Source organism: Melospiza melodia, unplaced genomic scaffold (genome assembly GCF_035770615.1).
Source record: "Melospiza melodia melodia isolate bMelMel2 unplaced genomic scaffold, bMelMel2.pri scaffold_302, whole genome shotgun sequence".
In the NCBI taxonomy this organism is placed as follows: Eukaryota; Metazoa; Chordata; class Aves; order Passeriformes; family Passerellidae; genus Melospiza; species Melospiza melodia.
Window position 1 is genome coordinate 1 of NW_026948620.1, and position 15,761 is coordinate 15,761.

Here is a 15,761-nt window from a genome sequence, read left to right on the forward strand (position 1 = left end):
TTCCCAGTTCACCCAGTTCCCCAGGTACGACAACATGGCGGAGCTGTTTGCGGTGGTGAAGACGCTGCAGGCTCTGGAGAAGGCGTACATCAAAGACTGCGTCACCCCCAACGAGTGAGTCACCCCAAAACCCCAAAATCCCCCCAAAAAAACCCCAAAAAACTCCCTGAAACCCTCGAGACCCCAAAGAACCCAAAATCCCCCAAAAAACCCCAGAAAAATCGGGGAAAATTGCGGGGAAAATTGCGGGAAATTTGGGAATGCTCAGGTACACGGCGGCGTGCTCGCGGCTCCTGGTGCAGTTCAAGGCGGCGCTGAAGCAGGTGCAGGGCGGCGACATCGGCACCATCGACGACTTCTGCCGCAAATTCCGGGTGCGAATTCCCAAATTTGGGGATTTTGGGAATTTTGGGAAAAATTTGAGGGGTTCTGGGCGAAAATTGGGTGAAAATTGGGCGAAATTTGGGCGGAAATTCGAGCACAATGTTGAGCGGTTTTGGATTTTCTTGAGGGAAATTGAGGATTGGAGCAGAAAAATTTGGGAATTTTAAGGGTGAAATTTGGGAATTTTGGATGGAATTTTGGGAAGTTTGGATTCTGGGATTTGGAATTTCGGAGATTTTTGGTGAAATTTGAGGGATTTTGGGCGAAAATTGGGTGAAAATTGGGCAAAATTCAGGTGAAAATTTGGGGATTTTGAGGGAAATTGAGATGTGGAGCTGAAACATTTGGGAATTTGGGGATGGAATTTTGGGTGGAATCTTTGGGAATTTGGGATTCTGGCATTTGGAATTTTTGGATTTGGGGCAAAAATTGGGGAATTTTGGGTGAAATTGGGGAGATTTGGGATGAAATTTTGGGAATTTTTAGGGGTTGTGGGAAGCAGGTGCAGGGCGGGGAGATCGGCACCATCGACGACTTCTGCCGCAAATTCCGGCTGGGAATTCCCAAATTTGGGGATTTTTGGGAATTTTGGGGGATTTGGGGCAAAAATTTGAGGCGTTCTGGACAAAAATTGGGTGAAAATTGGGTGAAATTTGGGTGAAATTCGAGCAAAATGTTGAGGTTTTTTGATTTTCTTGAGGGAAATTGAGGAACGGAGCAGAAAAATTTGGGAATTTTGGATTTCAGGCATTTTTGGTGAAATTTGCGGGATTTTGGGCGAAAATTGCGTGAAAATCGGGTGAAATTGAGCAAAATTTGAGCAACATTTGGGGTTTTTTTGAGATGTGGAACAGAAAAATTTGGGAATTTTGGATGGAAATTTGGGAATTTGGGATTCTGGGATTGGGAATTTTTGGGATTTTGGGTGAAATTTGAACGAAATGAAATTTGGGTATAATTCAGGTAAAATTTGGCATTTTTTTGAGGAAAATTGAGAAGCGGAGTGGAAAAATTTGGGAATTTGGGATGGAATTTTGGGAATTTTTGATGAAATTTGGGGATTTTGGAGAAATTTGGGTGAAATTTGGGCAAAATTTGGGGTTTTTTAGGTGTTTGTGTGATAATTTCAGGGCCAAATGGAGCAGTGGAAGAAGAAAATTTGGAATAAAATTCTGGAATTTTGGGAATTTTTGGATTGGAATTTCAGGGATTTTTGGTGGAATTTGGAGAATTTTGGATAAAAGTTTGGGAATTTTGGGGGAATTTCTTTGGATTTTGGGGGGCTGTGGGAAGCAGGTGCAGGGCGGGGAGATCGCACCATCGACGACTTCTCCTGCAAATTCCGGGTGGGAATTCCCGAATGTTGGGAATTTTGGAATTTCAGGAATTTTGGGTGAAATTTTCAGGGTTTTGGGCAAAATTTGAGCAAATTTAAGCAAAATTTGGGATTTCTTGAGGGAAATTGAGAAGCAGAGTGGAAAAATTTGGGACTTTGGGACGGAATTTTGGATGGAATTTTGGGAGTTTGGATTGGAGTTTTTGGGATTTTGGGTGGAAATTGGGTGAAAATCGGGTAAAATTCAGGTGAAATTTTGGAAATTTGGGATTCTGGGATTTGGGAATTTTCGATTGGAACTTCAGGGATTTTTGGTGAAATTTGGGAGATTTGGGTGGAATTTGGGATTTTTGGAGGGGAAACTGAGAAGCGGAGTGGAAAAATTTGGGAATTTTGAGGGTGGAAAATTGGGAATTTTGGATGGAATTTGGGGAACTTTTTAGGGATTTTTTGGTAATTTTTGTGGGAGTTTCTGGGAATTTTGGGATTGGGAATTTTGGAGGAGTTTTTGGGAATCTTTTTAGGAATTTCTTGAATTTTTGTGGGGAATTTGAGACTAAAATTGGGATTTTGGGGGGATTTCTGCGGGAATTTTTGGAATTTTCAGAATGGAAATTTGGGGATAAAATGGGAATTTTGGTTTTTTAAATGGAAATTTCTGGGAATTTTGGGATGGGGAATTTGGGGGTAAATTTGGGAGATTTTTTGAAGGACTTTTTAAAGAATTTCTTGGAATTTTGGGATTTTTGTGTGATTTTTTGGGAAAATTTTGGGTCTGAAATTGGGGAGTGGATTGGGAATTTTGGGGGATTTTTGGGGGAATTTTTTCTGGGCATTTTGGGGTTGGGATTTTTTGGGCATTTTTGTGGGGAAAATTGGGAGTTTTTGGTGATTTCTTGAGGGACTTTTTGGGAAATTTATTGCGATTTTAATGGGAATTTTTGGGGGGATTTTACTGGACATTTCTGGAATTGAAATTTGGAATTTTGGGATTGGGAATTTGGGGGTGAAATTGCGAATTTTTGGGAGACTTTCTGGGAATTTTGGGATTTTTTGGGGTTTTTTTGGGGGGGAATTTTTCTGGGAATTTCTGGAAAATTTTGGAAAATTTGGGAAATCGGGAATTCTTTGGGAATTGCAGCTGGGTTGGCCCCTGGCCATGGATGGGATTGGGGGATTTGGGGGAAAAATGGGAAATTTTAGGGGTAAAATGGGAACTTTTGGGGGCATTTTTTGGGGAATTTTTGTGGAAATTTCTTGGAATTTTGGGATTGGGAATTTGGAGATAAAATTGGGATTTATTTTTTTATTTTTTGTGGAGTTTTTTGGGAGTTTTTTGATTGGGATTTTGGAATTGAAATTGGGATTTTTTTGGAGGGATTTTTTTGGGAATTTCTGAGAATTTGGGTCTGAAATTTGGAATTTTGGGATTGGGAATTTGGGGGTTAAATTGGGAATTTTGGGGAAGTTTTTTGGGAATTGTTGTGGGAATTTCTGGGAAATTTGGAGCTGAAATTGGGGATTTTGGGAATGGGAAATTTGTGGATTTGGGATAAAACTTGGGAGTTTTGGGGGAATTTTTCTTTATTTTTGTGGGAATTTCTGGGGATTTTGGGATTGGGAATTTGGGGTAAAATTGGGAATTTTGGGGAATTTTAGTGGGAATATTTGGGAATTGCAGGGCTGAAATTGGGGAGTTCAAATTGGGAATTTTGGGAATGGGAAATTTGGGGATTTGGGGATAAAATTTGGATTTTTGGGGTTTTTTTGTGGGGGAATTTCGGGACTTGAAATTTGGATATTTTGGTATATATATATTGGGATATATTGGGAATTTGGGGGATTTTTGTGGGAATGTTTGTGGGAATTTCTGGGAATTCTGGATTTTTGGGGGGATTTTTCTGGGAATTTTGGCGAATTTGGGCAATTCAGGAATTTGTGGATTTTTTGTGCATTCCCAGCTGGATTGGCCCTGGCCATGGATGGAATTGGGGGATTTGGGGGAAAAAATGGGAATTTGGGTTTTTCTGGGGGATTTTTCTGAGAATTTCTGATGGGAAATTTGGGAAATCCAGGAAATTCGGGAATTTTTTGGGAACTTTTTGGGAATTGCAGCTGGATTGGCCCCAGGCCATGGATGGGATTGGGGATTTGGGGGAAAAATGGAATTTTTGGGGTAAAATGGGAAATTTGGGGCAGTTTTTTGGGAACTTTTGTGGAAATTTCTGGGAATTTTGGGATTTTTGGAGGGATTTTTACAGGAATTTCTGGGAATTTGGGAAATTGTGGAATTTTGGGAATTTTTTTGTGCATTCCCAGCTGGATCGGCCCCAGGCCATGGATGGAATTGAGAATTTTGAGGGGAATTTTAGGGATTGAAATTTGGAATTCTGGGATTGGGAATTTGGGGGTGAAATTGGGAATTCCTGGGAGGTTTTTGGGAATTTTAGTGGGAATTTCTGGGAACTGGGAAATTTTTGGGGATTTTTGAAAATTTTTGTGGGAATTTCAGGGGTTTTAGGTCTGGAATTTGGGTTTGAGCACTTGGGGTGAATTGGGGATTTTTGGGGGGGTTTTCAGGACAGTTTTTAGGAGTTTCTTGGAATTTTGGGGTTTTTAAAGGGATTTGATTGGGAATTTTTGTGGGGAATTTTGGGAATTGGAAACCAAAATTGGGAATTTCTTGGGGAGATTTTTGTGGGAATTTCTGGGGAATTTGGGACTGAAATTGGGAATTTTGGCAATGGGAAATTCGGAGATTTGAGGATAAAATTCGGATTTTTGTTTTTTTTGGGTTTTTTTTGTTTTTTTTTGTGGGAATTTCTGGGAATTTTGGGATTGGCAATTTGGGGGTAAAATTTTTTGGAGGAGTTTTTTGGGAATTCTGTGGGGATTTTTGGGGCTTGTTTGGGGATTTTTGGGGTTTTTTTGGGGGGATTTTTTGGGATTTGCTGGAAATTTTCGCTCTGGAATTGGGGAGCGGGTTGGGAATTGTGGGGATTTCGGGAAATTGAGAATTTTGGGGATTTTTGGGAATTCCCAGCTGGATTGTCCCTGGCCATGGAGCGGATCCGCGAGGATCGACCCATCACCATCAAGGACGACAAAGGGAACCTGAACCGATGCATCGCCGACATCGTCTCCGTGAGACACCAAAATCAACATTTTATCCCAATTTTGGGGAAATTTTGGGGTGTTTGAAGGATTTGGGGTTTCTGTGGATTTTTGGAAATTTTTTGGAATTTTTTGAGAATTTTTTGTGATTTTTTTGGAATTTTTTTTTTAATTTTTTGAGAATTTTTGTGATTTTTTGTGATTTTTTTTTGTGATTTTTTTGTGATTTTTTTTGAAATTTTTTTTGAATTTTTTGAGAATTTTTTATGATTTTTTTGTGAATTTTTTGGTGATTTTTTGGTGATTTTTTGAGGATTTTGAGGTTTTTTTGGGTTGTAAAAAAAACTGAGAATTTTTACAGTTTTTTGGGAAGTTTTTTTTGAGGTTTTTCAGGTTTTTTAATACAGATTTTCAGGGTTTTTTTGGAATTCTCAGAAAGTTTTATGGGATTTTTTAGAATAATTTCGTGACTGGTTTTTTAAAAATTTGTTTAGGGGTTTTTGGGTATTTTATGAGAAATTTTTAGGGTTTTTTCCAGATTTTTTATGGCTTTTTAGAATTACTGGGATTTTTAGGCTTTTTTTGGTGGAATATTTAGGGGGGTTTTCCTGCTTTTTTGGGGGATTTTTGGGGTATTTTTTTGAGAGATTTTTCAGGGGAATTTTTTGGGGATTTTCTGGGGATTTCTTTGAACCGATGCATCGCCGACATCGTCTCGGTGAGACACAAAAATCAGAATTTTATCCCAATTTTGGGGAAGTTTTGGGGGTGTTTGAAGGATTTGGGGGTTTTGGGGATTTTTGAATTGTTTTGGATTTTTTTGAAATGTTTTGTGATTTTTTGAGGATATTTGAGGATTTTTGGGGTATTTTTTGGGGTTTTTTTTCAAAAAAAATTGAGAATTTTTACAGTTTTTTGGGAATTTTTTGAGCGTTTTAAGGGAGTTTTTTTATAAGAATTTTTAGGATTTTCTTTCATTTTTCCAGAAATTTTTATTTGTTAGAATCATTTTGTGTTGCTTGGGTTGTTTTAAATTTCTTGAGAATTTTTGGGTATTTTATGGAGATTTTTTTGGGATATTTTTGGGGATTTTTAGGAATTTTTTTTTCGTGATATTTTTAGGACATTTTTGGGATTATTTTGGGTTTTTGGGGTTTTTTTTGGGATTTCTTGGGGGAATTTGTAGGAATTGCTTTTGGGGATTTTTAATGGATTTTTTGGGGAATTTTTTGGAATTATGGGGGGATTTTTTGGAGGGTTTTTTAAATTTTTTGGGAGGATTTTGGGGAGGAATTTTTGTGATATTTTTTGGGATTTTCTGGGAACTCTTTGGGAACCTGAACCACTGCATCAACGGCATCATCTCGGTCCATGCAAAAATCAAAATTTTATGGAAATTTTGGGGAAATTTTGGGGAAATTTTGGGTTTTAGGAATGCCGGGGGGGGTTTGGAATTTTGTGGGAAATTTTTTTGATTTTTTTGAGGTTTTTTGAGGATTTTGGGGGTATTTTTTGTGACTTTTTGGTGATGCTTTTGGATTATTTCAATATTTTTGGTGGTATTTTGGGATTTTTGGGGGGACTTTTAGGAATTTTTGGGGTTTTTTTAGGGAATTTTGGATTATTTTGGAGAATTCTTGAGTTTCTTGGAGGGAAATTTTTGGGATTTTTTGGTATTTTTGAGGATTTTTTGGGATTATTTTGGATCTTTTGGGGGATTCTTTGTGGATTTTTGGACAATTTTTTGGGGTATTTTGGATTTTTGGGGATTTTTTTGAGAATTTTTGAGGGATATTTTAATATTTTTTGTTAATATTTTGAAAAAATTTTTGGGGGTGAATTTTAGAAATTATTGGGGGGTTTTGGGGATGGTTGGGGATTTTTTGTTATTTTGGCAGTTTGTTTGGTTTGGGTTTTTTTTTGAGATTTTTGGGAAATTTTTAGGGGCAACTCTGTGATTTTTTTTTGGGATGATTTTTTGGGGATTTTGGGGGCATTTTGTTAATTTGGGGAATTTTTAGAAGGCGATTTTTTATTATTTTGGACTTTTTTAGGTACTTTTTGGGGCCATTTTGTGATTTTGGGGGCATTTTTTGGGATTTTTTGTGGAATTTTGGGGCCATTTTGTTCATTTTGGGGGGGATTATTTTGGGGATTTTGGGGGACATTTTGTCTGTTTTTTGGGGATTTTTGGGGGATTTTTTTTTGCTTTTGGGGCATTTGGCTGAGGCTGATTCCAAATTTGTGTTGGGATTTTTTCAGCTTTTCATCACGGTCATGGACAAACTGCGCCTGGAGATCCGCGCCATGGACGAGGTGGGAACTTCCAAAAATCCCCCAAAATAACCAAAAATGCAGAAAAACTCCCTGGAAATTCCCCTCAGAACACACAAAAATTTGCCCAAAGATCCCAAGAAAATTCTTCCAAAATTCCCCCCTAAAAATCTTTAAAATTCCCCCAAATTTTCCCGAAATACCTTCTCAAAATACAAGAAAAAAATCCCTAAAAATCTTCTAAAATTCCCCAAAAATGCCTAAAAATACCCCAAAATTAAAAAAAAAAAACTGTTTCCAAAAAAAAATCCCTTAAAAATTTACTAAAAACCCCCCAAAATTGTTGAGATTCTCCAAAAGATTCCAAAAAGATCCCTAAAGATCCCCCAAAGAATCCCTGAAAAACCCCTAAGCCCCACAAAACCTCCCAAAAATTCCCCTAAAATTCCCCAAACTTCCCAAAATCTGCCAAAAATTCCTCCATAATTTCCCAAAATATTTCCCAAAAATCTGCCAAAATTTTTTTTAATCCTTCCAGATTCAGCTCAAAAATGAGAAAAACTTTCCCCAAGAGCTGACAAATCTTTCTAAAACTCTCCTTAAAATTCTCCAGTATTTCACTAAAATTCCTTAAAAATCCTCCACAATTAAAAAAAGTCCCCTACAATTCCCCAAATAACCAAAAAAAAAATCCCAATATAAAATCATTCAAAAAATGCTGCAAAATTTGTCAGAAAATTTCCCCCAAAATCTTCCTAAACCCCCCCCAAAATTCCCCAAATTTTCCCATTCCTGTCTCAATAATTCCCAGAAATTTGCAAAAAATTCCGCCAAAATTCCCCGAAATCTCCAAAGATTTGCCAGAAAAAAATCCCCAAAGAAACTCCCAAAAACTCCCTAAATTCTCTGATAAATTCCCCAAAATTCCCCAATTCCTACCCAAAACATCACCCAAAATATCCTAAAAACTCTCAAAATTTCCCCAAAAATTACAAAAAATCCTAAAAATTCCTGAAAGATTTCCTGAAAGATTCTGCAAAAATTCACAAAATATAAAAAAAATCTCTAAAATTCTCCAAGATCTCCCTAAAACCCCCCAAACTCCCTTCCCAGAATTCCCCAAAAATTCCCAAACTTCCCAAAATCCCCAAAAATTCTAAAAATTCCCCAAAATTCCAAAATTTTGTCATAATTTCAGATTCAGCCGGACCTGCGGGAGCTGATGGAGACGATGACCCGATGAGCTCCCTGCCCCCCGACTTCGAGGACGCCACAAAGTCAATCAGTGGTCAGAGAAAAAATGCCAAATTTGCAGAAAATTGGGGAAAATTTGGCATTTTGGGGGAAAATTTGGGATTTTTTGGGCAAAATTTGGGATTTTTTGGGCAAAATTTGGCGATTTTGGGGCGAATTTCAGGGATTTTTTCAGGGATTTCAAAAGAATTTTAATGCAGCATCCGGGGAATGTTTTGAAAATTTTCAGGGTTTTTGAGAATTTTGTGGATTTTGGGGAATTTGGGGAAATTGGGGGTTTTTTTGTGAAAGTTTTAGGTTATTTTGGGGAGAATTGGAGAGATTTTTTTAGGGAGTTTTGGAGGGATTTTTCAGGAATTTTGGGAAAATTTGGGATTTTTGGGGAGTTTTTTCAGAATCTTTTGGTGAAAATTTGGGAATTCATCGTGAATTTTTCAGCAATTCTGTGAAAATGTATCTTTTAAAAAATATTTTTAGGCCTTTTTTGAGAATTCTTGGAGAATTTTTTGAGAATTTTTAGCGGAATTTTTTTGGGAATCTTGAGAATTTTGGGGGGGGGGGGGAGTTTGGAGAATTTTGAAATTTTCTGAGAACTTGACCCCAGAATGCAAACGCTGACTGGGAGGAGTTGGGGATTCCAGGATTGAGGGATTTGGGAATTCTGGGAATTTCGGGGAATTTTCTGGACTATTTGAAAAATTTTCAAGAATTTTTCTGCGAATTTTTGGGGAAATTTTTTCAGGAATTTAGGGAAGTGTTGCAGGAAATTTGGAAATTTTGGGGGATTTTTTTTTCCAGAATTTTTGGGAATTTCTGAAGGAGAATTTGGGAATTTTTTAGGAATTACTCTCAGGAATTTTGGGAAATTTTTTGGGAACTTTTCTGACTTTTGGGGATTTTTTGGGTCTTTTTTTCTGGAATTTTTGGGAGGATTTTGGGAATTTTTCCAGGGAATTCCATCCTGGATTTCCTCAAGCTTCAGACATTGACTGGGACAAGTTGAGATTCCAGGATTTGGGGAATTGTTTGGAATTTCTTGGGAATTTTTGGGGCGGAATTGAGGGAAATTTTGAGAGGATTTTGGGGAATTTTGGGAGAATTTTTCGGGGATTTCAGGGGGATTTCGTTTTTAATTTTTGGGGATTTTTTGAGATTTTTGGGGGGTTTTTGAGATTTTTTGGGAAAATTTTGGGGGGATGTAATTTTGGGAATTTCATCCCAATTTCCCCAGGCTGCAGACTGAGCGCAGCGTCAGCCTGGGACCAGTTTGGGATTGGGGCATTTGGGAGTGAAATTCTGGGAATTTGGGGAATTTTTGGGAATTTTTGGGGAGTTTGCGGACTTTTTTAAATTGAAGGGTTTTATTTTTGAAACTTGGGAATTTTCAGGGAATTTTCTCTGGGATTTGCTCAGGCTGCGAGTGCTGAACAGGAGGAGTTTGGGATTTGGGAGCGCAATTCTGGCAGTTTGGGGATTTTTGTTTTATTTAGGGAAAATTTTTGATTATTTTCTGAAATTTTTCAGGGGTTTTTAGGAATTTTCATCATTTTTTTCAGGAATAGTGGAAAAATTTGGATTTTTTTTCCGTTTTTTTTTTTTTTTCCTGGAGTTTTCTAGGAAATTTTGGGAAGATTTTTCAGTATTTTTTGATCCTCCTCTGGAATTTTGGGGATTTTTTGGGGGAGTTTGGGGACTTTTTTGGGTAAATCGTGGAAGTTTTTTGGGGAATTTTTTGATTTTTGAAAGAATTTTTTGGGGGCAATGTTCTAGGATATTTTTGCGGGTTTTTTTAGGGTAATTTGGGGATGCTTTGGGGAATATTTTGGGGAATATTCTGGAAATTTTGGTAATGTTTTTGCCAAGGAATTGAACCCCGAGTTTCCCCCAGGCCGCAGGCGCTGAGCGTGACGTCGGCCTGGGACGAGTTTGGGGGCGGAATTCTGGCAATTTGGGGAACTTGGATTTTTCGGGAATTTTGATTTTTCAGGAATTTTGGGAAAATTTGGATTTTTTTTCTATAATTTTCCAGAAAATCTTGGGAATTTTTTTGGAATTTTTTTGAGAACTTTTGGAGGATTGTTTTGTGAATTTGGAGGAGAATTTGTTTTGGAATTTAGGAATTTTTGGGGAATTATTTGAGATTTTTTTTGGCATTTTGGAATAGTTTCTAAAGATATTTTCAGGGTATTTCCAGGATGTTTTGGGGGCGGTTCTGGGAATATTTTGGGGAATTTTTTTTGGAATTTGGGAGCAATTTTGGGGATTTGATCCCGGATTCCCTCAGGCTGCAGACGCTGAGCGCGACGTCGGCCTGGGACGAGTTTGGGGCTCTGGGAATGAGGAGTTTGGGAGCGGAATTCTGGAAATTTGGGGATTTTTTTTTTTTTAGGATATTTTTTTTTTACTTTTTTCTGAAAATTTTCAGGAATTTTTCGTAATTTTTTTCAGGAATATTGGAAAAATTCGGGCTTTTTTTGGGGAATTTGTTTCAGGACTTTCCTAGGCCATTTTGGGAATATTTGTGAGGATTTTTCGATACTTTTTTGGAATTTTTTGGAGAATTTTGAGGGGGGTTTTTTTGGGGTAATTTTTCATGGTATTTCCAGGATGTTTTGGGGGTGCTTCTGGGAGTATTTTGGGAATTTTTTTGGGGGGATTTTGGGAGCAATTTTGGAATTTGATCCCGGATTCCCTCAGGCTGCAGACGCTGAGCGCGACGTCGGCCTGGGACGAGTTTGGGGTTCTGGGAATGTGGAATTTGGAGCGGAATTCTGGCAATTTGGGGATTGTTTTTTTTAATTTAAGGATTTTTTTTTTACTTTTTTCTGAAAATTTTCAGGAATTTTCGTAATTTTTTTCAGGAATATTGGAAAAATTCGGGCTTTTTTTGGGGAATTTGTTTCAGGACTTTCTAGGGCTAGGGCATTTTGGGAATATTTGTGAGGATTTTTCGATACTTTTTTGAATTTTTTGGAGAATTTTGAGGGGGTTTTTTTGGGGTAATTTTTCACGGTATTTCCAGGATGTTTTGGGGGTGCTTCTGGAGTATTTGAATTTTTTTTTGGAATTTTGGGAGCAATTTTGGGATTTGATCCCGGATTCCCTCAGGCTGCAGACGCTGAGCGCGACGTCGGCCTGGGACGAGTTTGGGGCTCTGGAATGAGGAGTTTGGGAGCGGAATTCTGGGCAATTTGGGGATTTTTTTTTTTTAGGATATTTTTTTTTTTTACTTTTTTCTGAAAATTTTCAGGAATTTTTCGTAATTTTTTCAGGAATATTGGAAAAATTCGGCTTTTTTGGGGAATTTGTTTCAGGACTTTCCTAGAACACTTTGGGAATATTTGTGAGGATTTTTCGACACTTTTTTGGAATTTTTTGGAGAATTTAATTTTGAGGGGGTTTTTTTGGGGTAATTTTTCATGACATTTCCAGGATATTTTGGGGGCGGTTTGGGAATATTTTGGGAATATTTTGGGGGATTTTGGGAGCAATTTTGGGGATTTGATCCGGATTCCCTCAGGCTGCAGACGCTGAGCGCGATGTCGGCGTCGGACGAGCTGGACGATTCCCAGGTGCGCCAGATGCTCTTCGACCTCGAGTCCGCCTACAACGCCTTCAACCGCTTCCTGCACTCCTGAGAGCGCCAAAATCCGGCAAAAAACTGCAAAAACCAGTAAAAACCAGTAAAAACCAGTAAAAACCGGTTCAGACTGGAGCCAGCAGAAATTTGGGATAATAAATGGGAGGAGAAAAATCCCAAAAACCCGTGAAAAATTCCTTTATTTTCTTGTAGGTATTGGATCAAACTGGGGGCCATTCCCAGTCCAAACCAGTCCAAACCAGTTTAAACCAACTCAGACCAGTTCAAACTGGAGCCAGCAGAAGTTTGGAATAATAAATGGGAGGAGAAAAATCTCAAAAATCTGTGAAAAATTTCTTTATTTTCTTGCTGTTTCTTGGAGTCATTCCCATTTTAAACCAGTCCAAACCAGTAAAAACCAGTTTAAACCGGTTTCAGACCAGTTCAAACTGCAGCTAGCAGAAGTTTGGGATAATGAATGGGAGGAGAAAAATCCCAAAAACCCGTGAAAAATTCCTTTATTTTCTTGTAGATATTGGATCAAACTGGGAGCCGTTCCCAGTCCAAACCAGTAAAAACCAGTACAAACCAGTCCAAACCAGTAAAAACCAGTTTAAACTGGCTCAGACCAGTTCAAGCCGGAGCCAGCAGAAGTTTGGAATAATAAATGGGAGGAGAAAAATCTCAAATATCCCAAAATCTGTGAAAAATTCCTTTATTTTCTTGCTGTTTCTTGGAGTCATTCCCATGTTAAACCAGTCCAAACCAGTTCAAACCAGTTTAAACCAGGTCAGAGCAGTTCAAACTGGAGCCAGCAGAAGTTTGGAATAAATGGAGGAGAAAAAATCCAGAAATTTGTGCAGAATTCCTTTATTTTCTCGGTGTTATTGGATCAAACTGGGAGCCGTTCCCAGTTCAAACCAATCCAAACCAGTCCAAACCAGTCCAAACCAGTTCAGACCAGTTCAAACTGCAGCCAGCAAAAGTTTGGGATAAAAAATGAGAGGAGAAAAATCCCAAAAATCTCCAAAATCTGTGAAAAAATTCCTTTATAAAATTCTTTAATTTTCTTGCTGTTTCTTGGAGTCATTCCAGTTCAGACCAGTCCAAACCAGTAAAACCAGTAAAAACCAGTCCAAGCCAGAGCCCAATCCAAAAATCTTTGATTAAATTGGGTTTTATTGCATCCAGCTGGAATCTCCCAGTCCAAACCAGTTCAAACCAGTTTAAACCAGTCCAAACCAGTTCAGACCAGTCCAAACCAGTAAAACCAGTCCAAACCAGTCCAAACCAGAGCCCAATCCCAAAAATCTTTCATTTAATTGGGATTTATTGCATCCAACTGGGAATCTCCCAGTCCAAACCAGTCCAAGCCAGTCCAGACCAGTTCAAGCCAGTCCAAACCAGTCCAAACCAGTTCAAACCAGTCCAGACCAGTTCAAACCAGTCCAGACCAGTCCAGACTGGTTCAAACCAGAGTCCAATCCCAAAAATCACCAAAATCTTGCGTAAAACTGGGATTTGTTGGATCCAGCTGGAACCTCCCAGTCCAAACCAGTTCAAACCAATCCAAACCAGTCCAGACCAGTTCAGACCAGTTCAAACTGGAGCCAGCAGGAGTTTGGGATAATAAATGGAGGAGAAAAAATCCCAAAAATCCGTGAAAAATTCCTTTATTTTCCTGCTGTCACTGGATCAAATGGGGAAGAATTCCCAGCCCAAACTGGTCAGACCGGTCCAAACCAGCCCAGACTGGTCCATCCCAGTCCATCCCAGTCCAAACCGGTCCAAACCCGTCCACCCCAGTCCCCCCCAGTCCCCCCCAGTCCCTCCCAGTCCCTCCCAGTGTCCCCAACAGGCTCCCTTTGTCCCTTTGGTCCCTCCCAGTGCCCCCCAGTCCCTCCCAGTCCCTCCCAGTCCCTCCCAGTCCCTCCAGTCCCATCCAGTCCATCCCAGTCCCCCCCAGTCCCTCCCAGTGCCCCCCAGTCCCTCCCAGTCCCCCCCAGTCTCTCCCAGTCCATCCCAGTCCCTCCCAGTCCCTCCCAGTCCATCCCAGTCCCTCCCAGTCCCATCCCAGTCCCCCCCAGTCCCTCCCAGTCCATCCCAGTCCCCCCCAGTCCCTCCCAGTGCCCCCCAGTCCCTCCCAGTCCCTCCCAGTCCCTCCCAGTCCCTCCCAGTCCCTCCCAGTGCCCCCCAGTCCCTCCCAGTCCCTCCAGTCCCATCCCAGTCCATCCCAGTCCCATCCCAGTCCCTCCCAGTCCCATCCCAGTCCCTCCCAGTCTCTCCCAGTGCCCTCCCAGTCCATCCCAGTCCCTCCCAGTCCCTCCCAGTTCCTCCCAGTGCCCCCCAGTCCCCTCCCAGTCCCTCCCAGTCCCCTCCCAGTCCCTCCCAGTCCCCTCCCAGTCCCTCCCAGTCCCTCCCAGTCCCCCCCAGTCCCTCCCAGTCCCCTCCCAGTCCCTCCCAGTCCCTCCCAGTCCCTCCCAGTCCCCTCCCAGTCCCTCCCAGTCCCTCCCAGTCCCTCCCAGTCCATCCAGTCCATCCCAGTCCCATCCCAGTCCCCTCCCAGTCCCATCCCAGTCCCTCCCAGTCTCTCCCAGTGCCCTCCCAGTCCATCCCAGTCCCTCCCAGTCCCCCCCAGTCCCTCCCAGTCCCCTCCCAGTCCCTCCCAGTCCCCTCCCAGTCCCTCCAGTCCATCCCAGTCCCTCCCAGTCCCTCCAGTCCCTCCCAGTCCATCCCAGTCCCTCCCAGTCCCTCCCAGTCCCTCCCAGTCCATCCCAGTCCCTCCCAGTCCATCCCAGTCCCTCCAGTCCCTCCCAGTCCCTCCCAGTCCCTCCCAGTTCCTCCCAGTCCCTCCAGTCCCTCCCAGTCCCTCCAGTCCCTCCCAGTCCCATCCCAGTCCATCCCAGTTCCATCCCAGTCCCTCCCAGTCCCCCCCAGTCCCTCCCAGTCCCTCCCAGTCCCTCCCAGTCCCTCCAGTCCCATCCCAGTCCCTCCCAGTCCATCCAGTCCCTCCCAGTCCATCCCAGTCCCATCCCAGTCCCTCCCAGTCCCTCCCAGTCCCATCCCAGTCCCTCCCAGTCCCCCCAGTCCCATCCCAGTCCCTCCCAGTCCCCCCCAGTGTCCCCAACAGGCTCCCTTTGTCCCTTTGTCCCTTTGTCCCTTTGTCCCTTCGGTCCGCCCGTGCCTGTCACCACGGGGGGGGGGGGAGGGGCGTGGGGGGGGGGGGCACCCACGTGTGTGTCCCCTCCCCCCTCCCCCCCAATCTCTGCCCCTCCCCAGCCCCGCAGGGATCCCAGAGAGCCCCCCGGGACCCCCAGAACCCCCAGAACCCCCCCCGGACCCCCCAGAACCCCCCGGGACCCCCCGAACATCCCCGGGACCCCCAGAACCCCCCGGGACCCCCCAGAACCCCCCGGGACCCCCCGAACATCCCCAAGACCCCCAGAACCCCCCCCCCGGGACCCCCCTGGGACCCCCCAGAACCCCCCGGGACCCCTCGAACATCCCCAAGACCCCCAGAACCCCCCAGAACCCCCCCCTGGGATCCCCCTGGGACCCCCCAGATCCCTGAGACCCCTCCCCGAACCCTCCCCAGACCCCGGGTCCCCCCAAGACCCCCCAGGACACCCCAGGAATCCCCCCCGGACCTTCCCGAGACCCCCCGGGACCCCCTCAGACCCCCCGGGACCCCCTAAGACCCCAGGACCCTCCCAGAGCCCTCCGGGTGCCCTGAGACCCCCAGGACCCCCCCCAGGACCTCCCAGGTCTCTCCCCCCCCCGGACCTTCCTGAGACCCCCAGGACCCCCTCAGACCCCCCA

The 15,761-nt window shown here is 42.5% G+C and overlaps 1 protein-coding gene across 1 annotated transcript; it reads left to right on the forward strand.

Moving 5' to 3' along the window:
• Positions 1–7: 7 nt before the first annotated feature.
• Positions 8–12,284, forward strand: VPS28 (VPS28 subunit of ESCRT-I). The gene is given in 8 exon segments (XM_063182722.1): positions 8–114; positions 269–374; positions 4,764–4,773; positions 4,776–4,864; positions 7,097–7,150; positions 8,307–8,365; positions 8,367–8,396; positions 11,883–12,284. Coding segments are annotated over 8 exon segments (546 nt in total). The 5' UTR covers positions 8–34; the 3' UTR covers positions 12,001–12,284.
• The last annotated feature ends 3,477 nt before the right edge of the window (positions 12,285–15,761 follow it).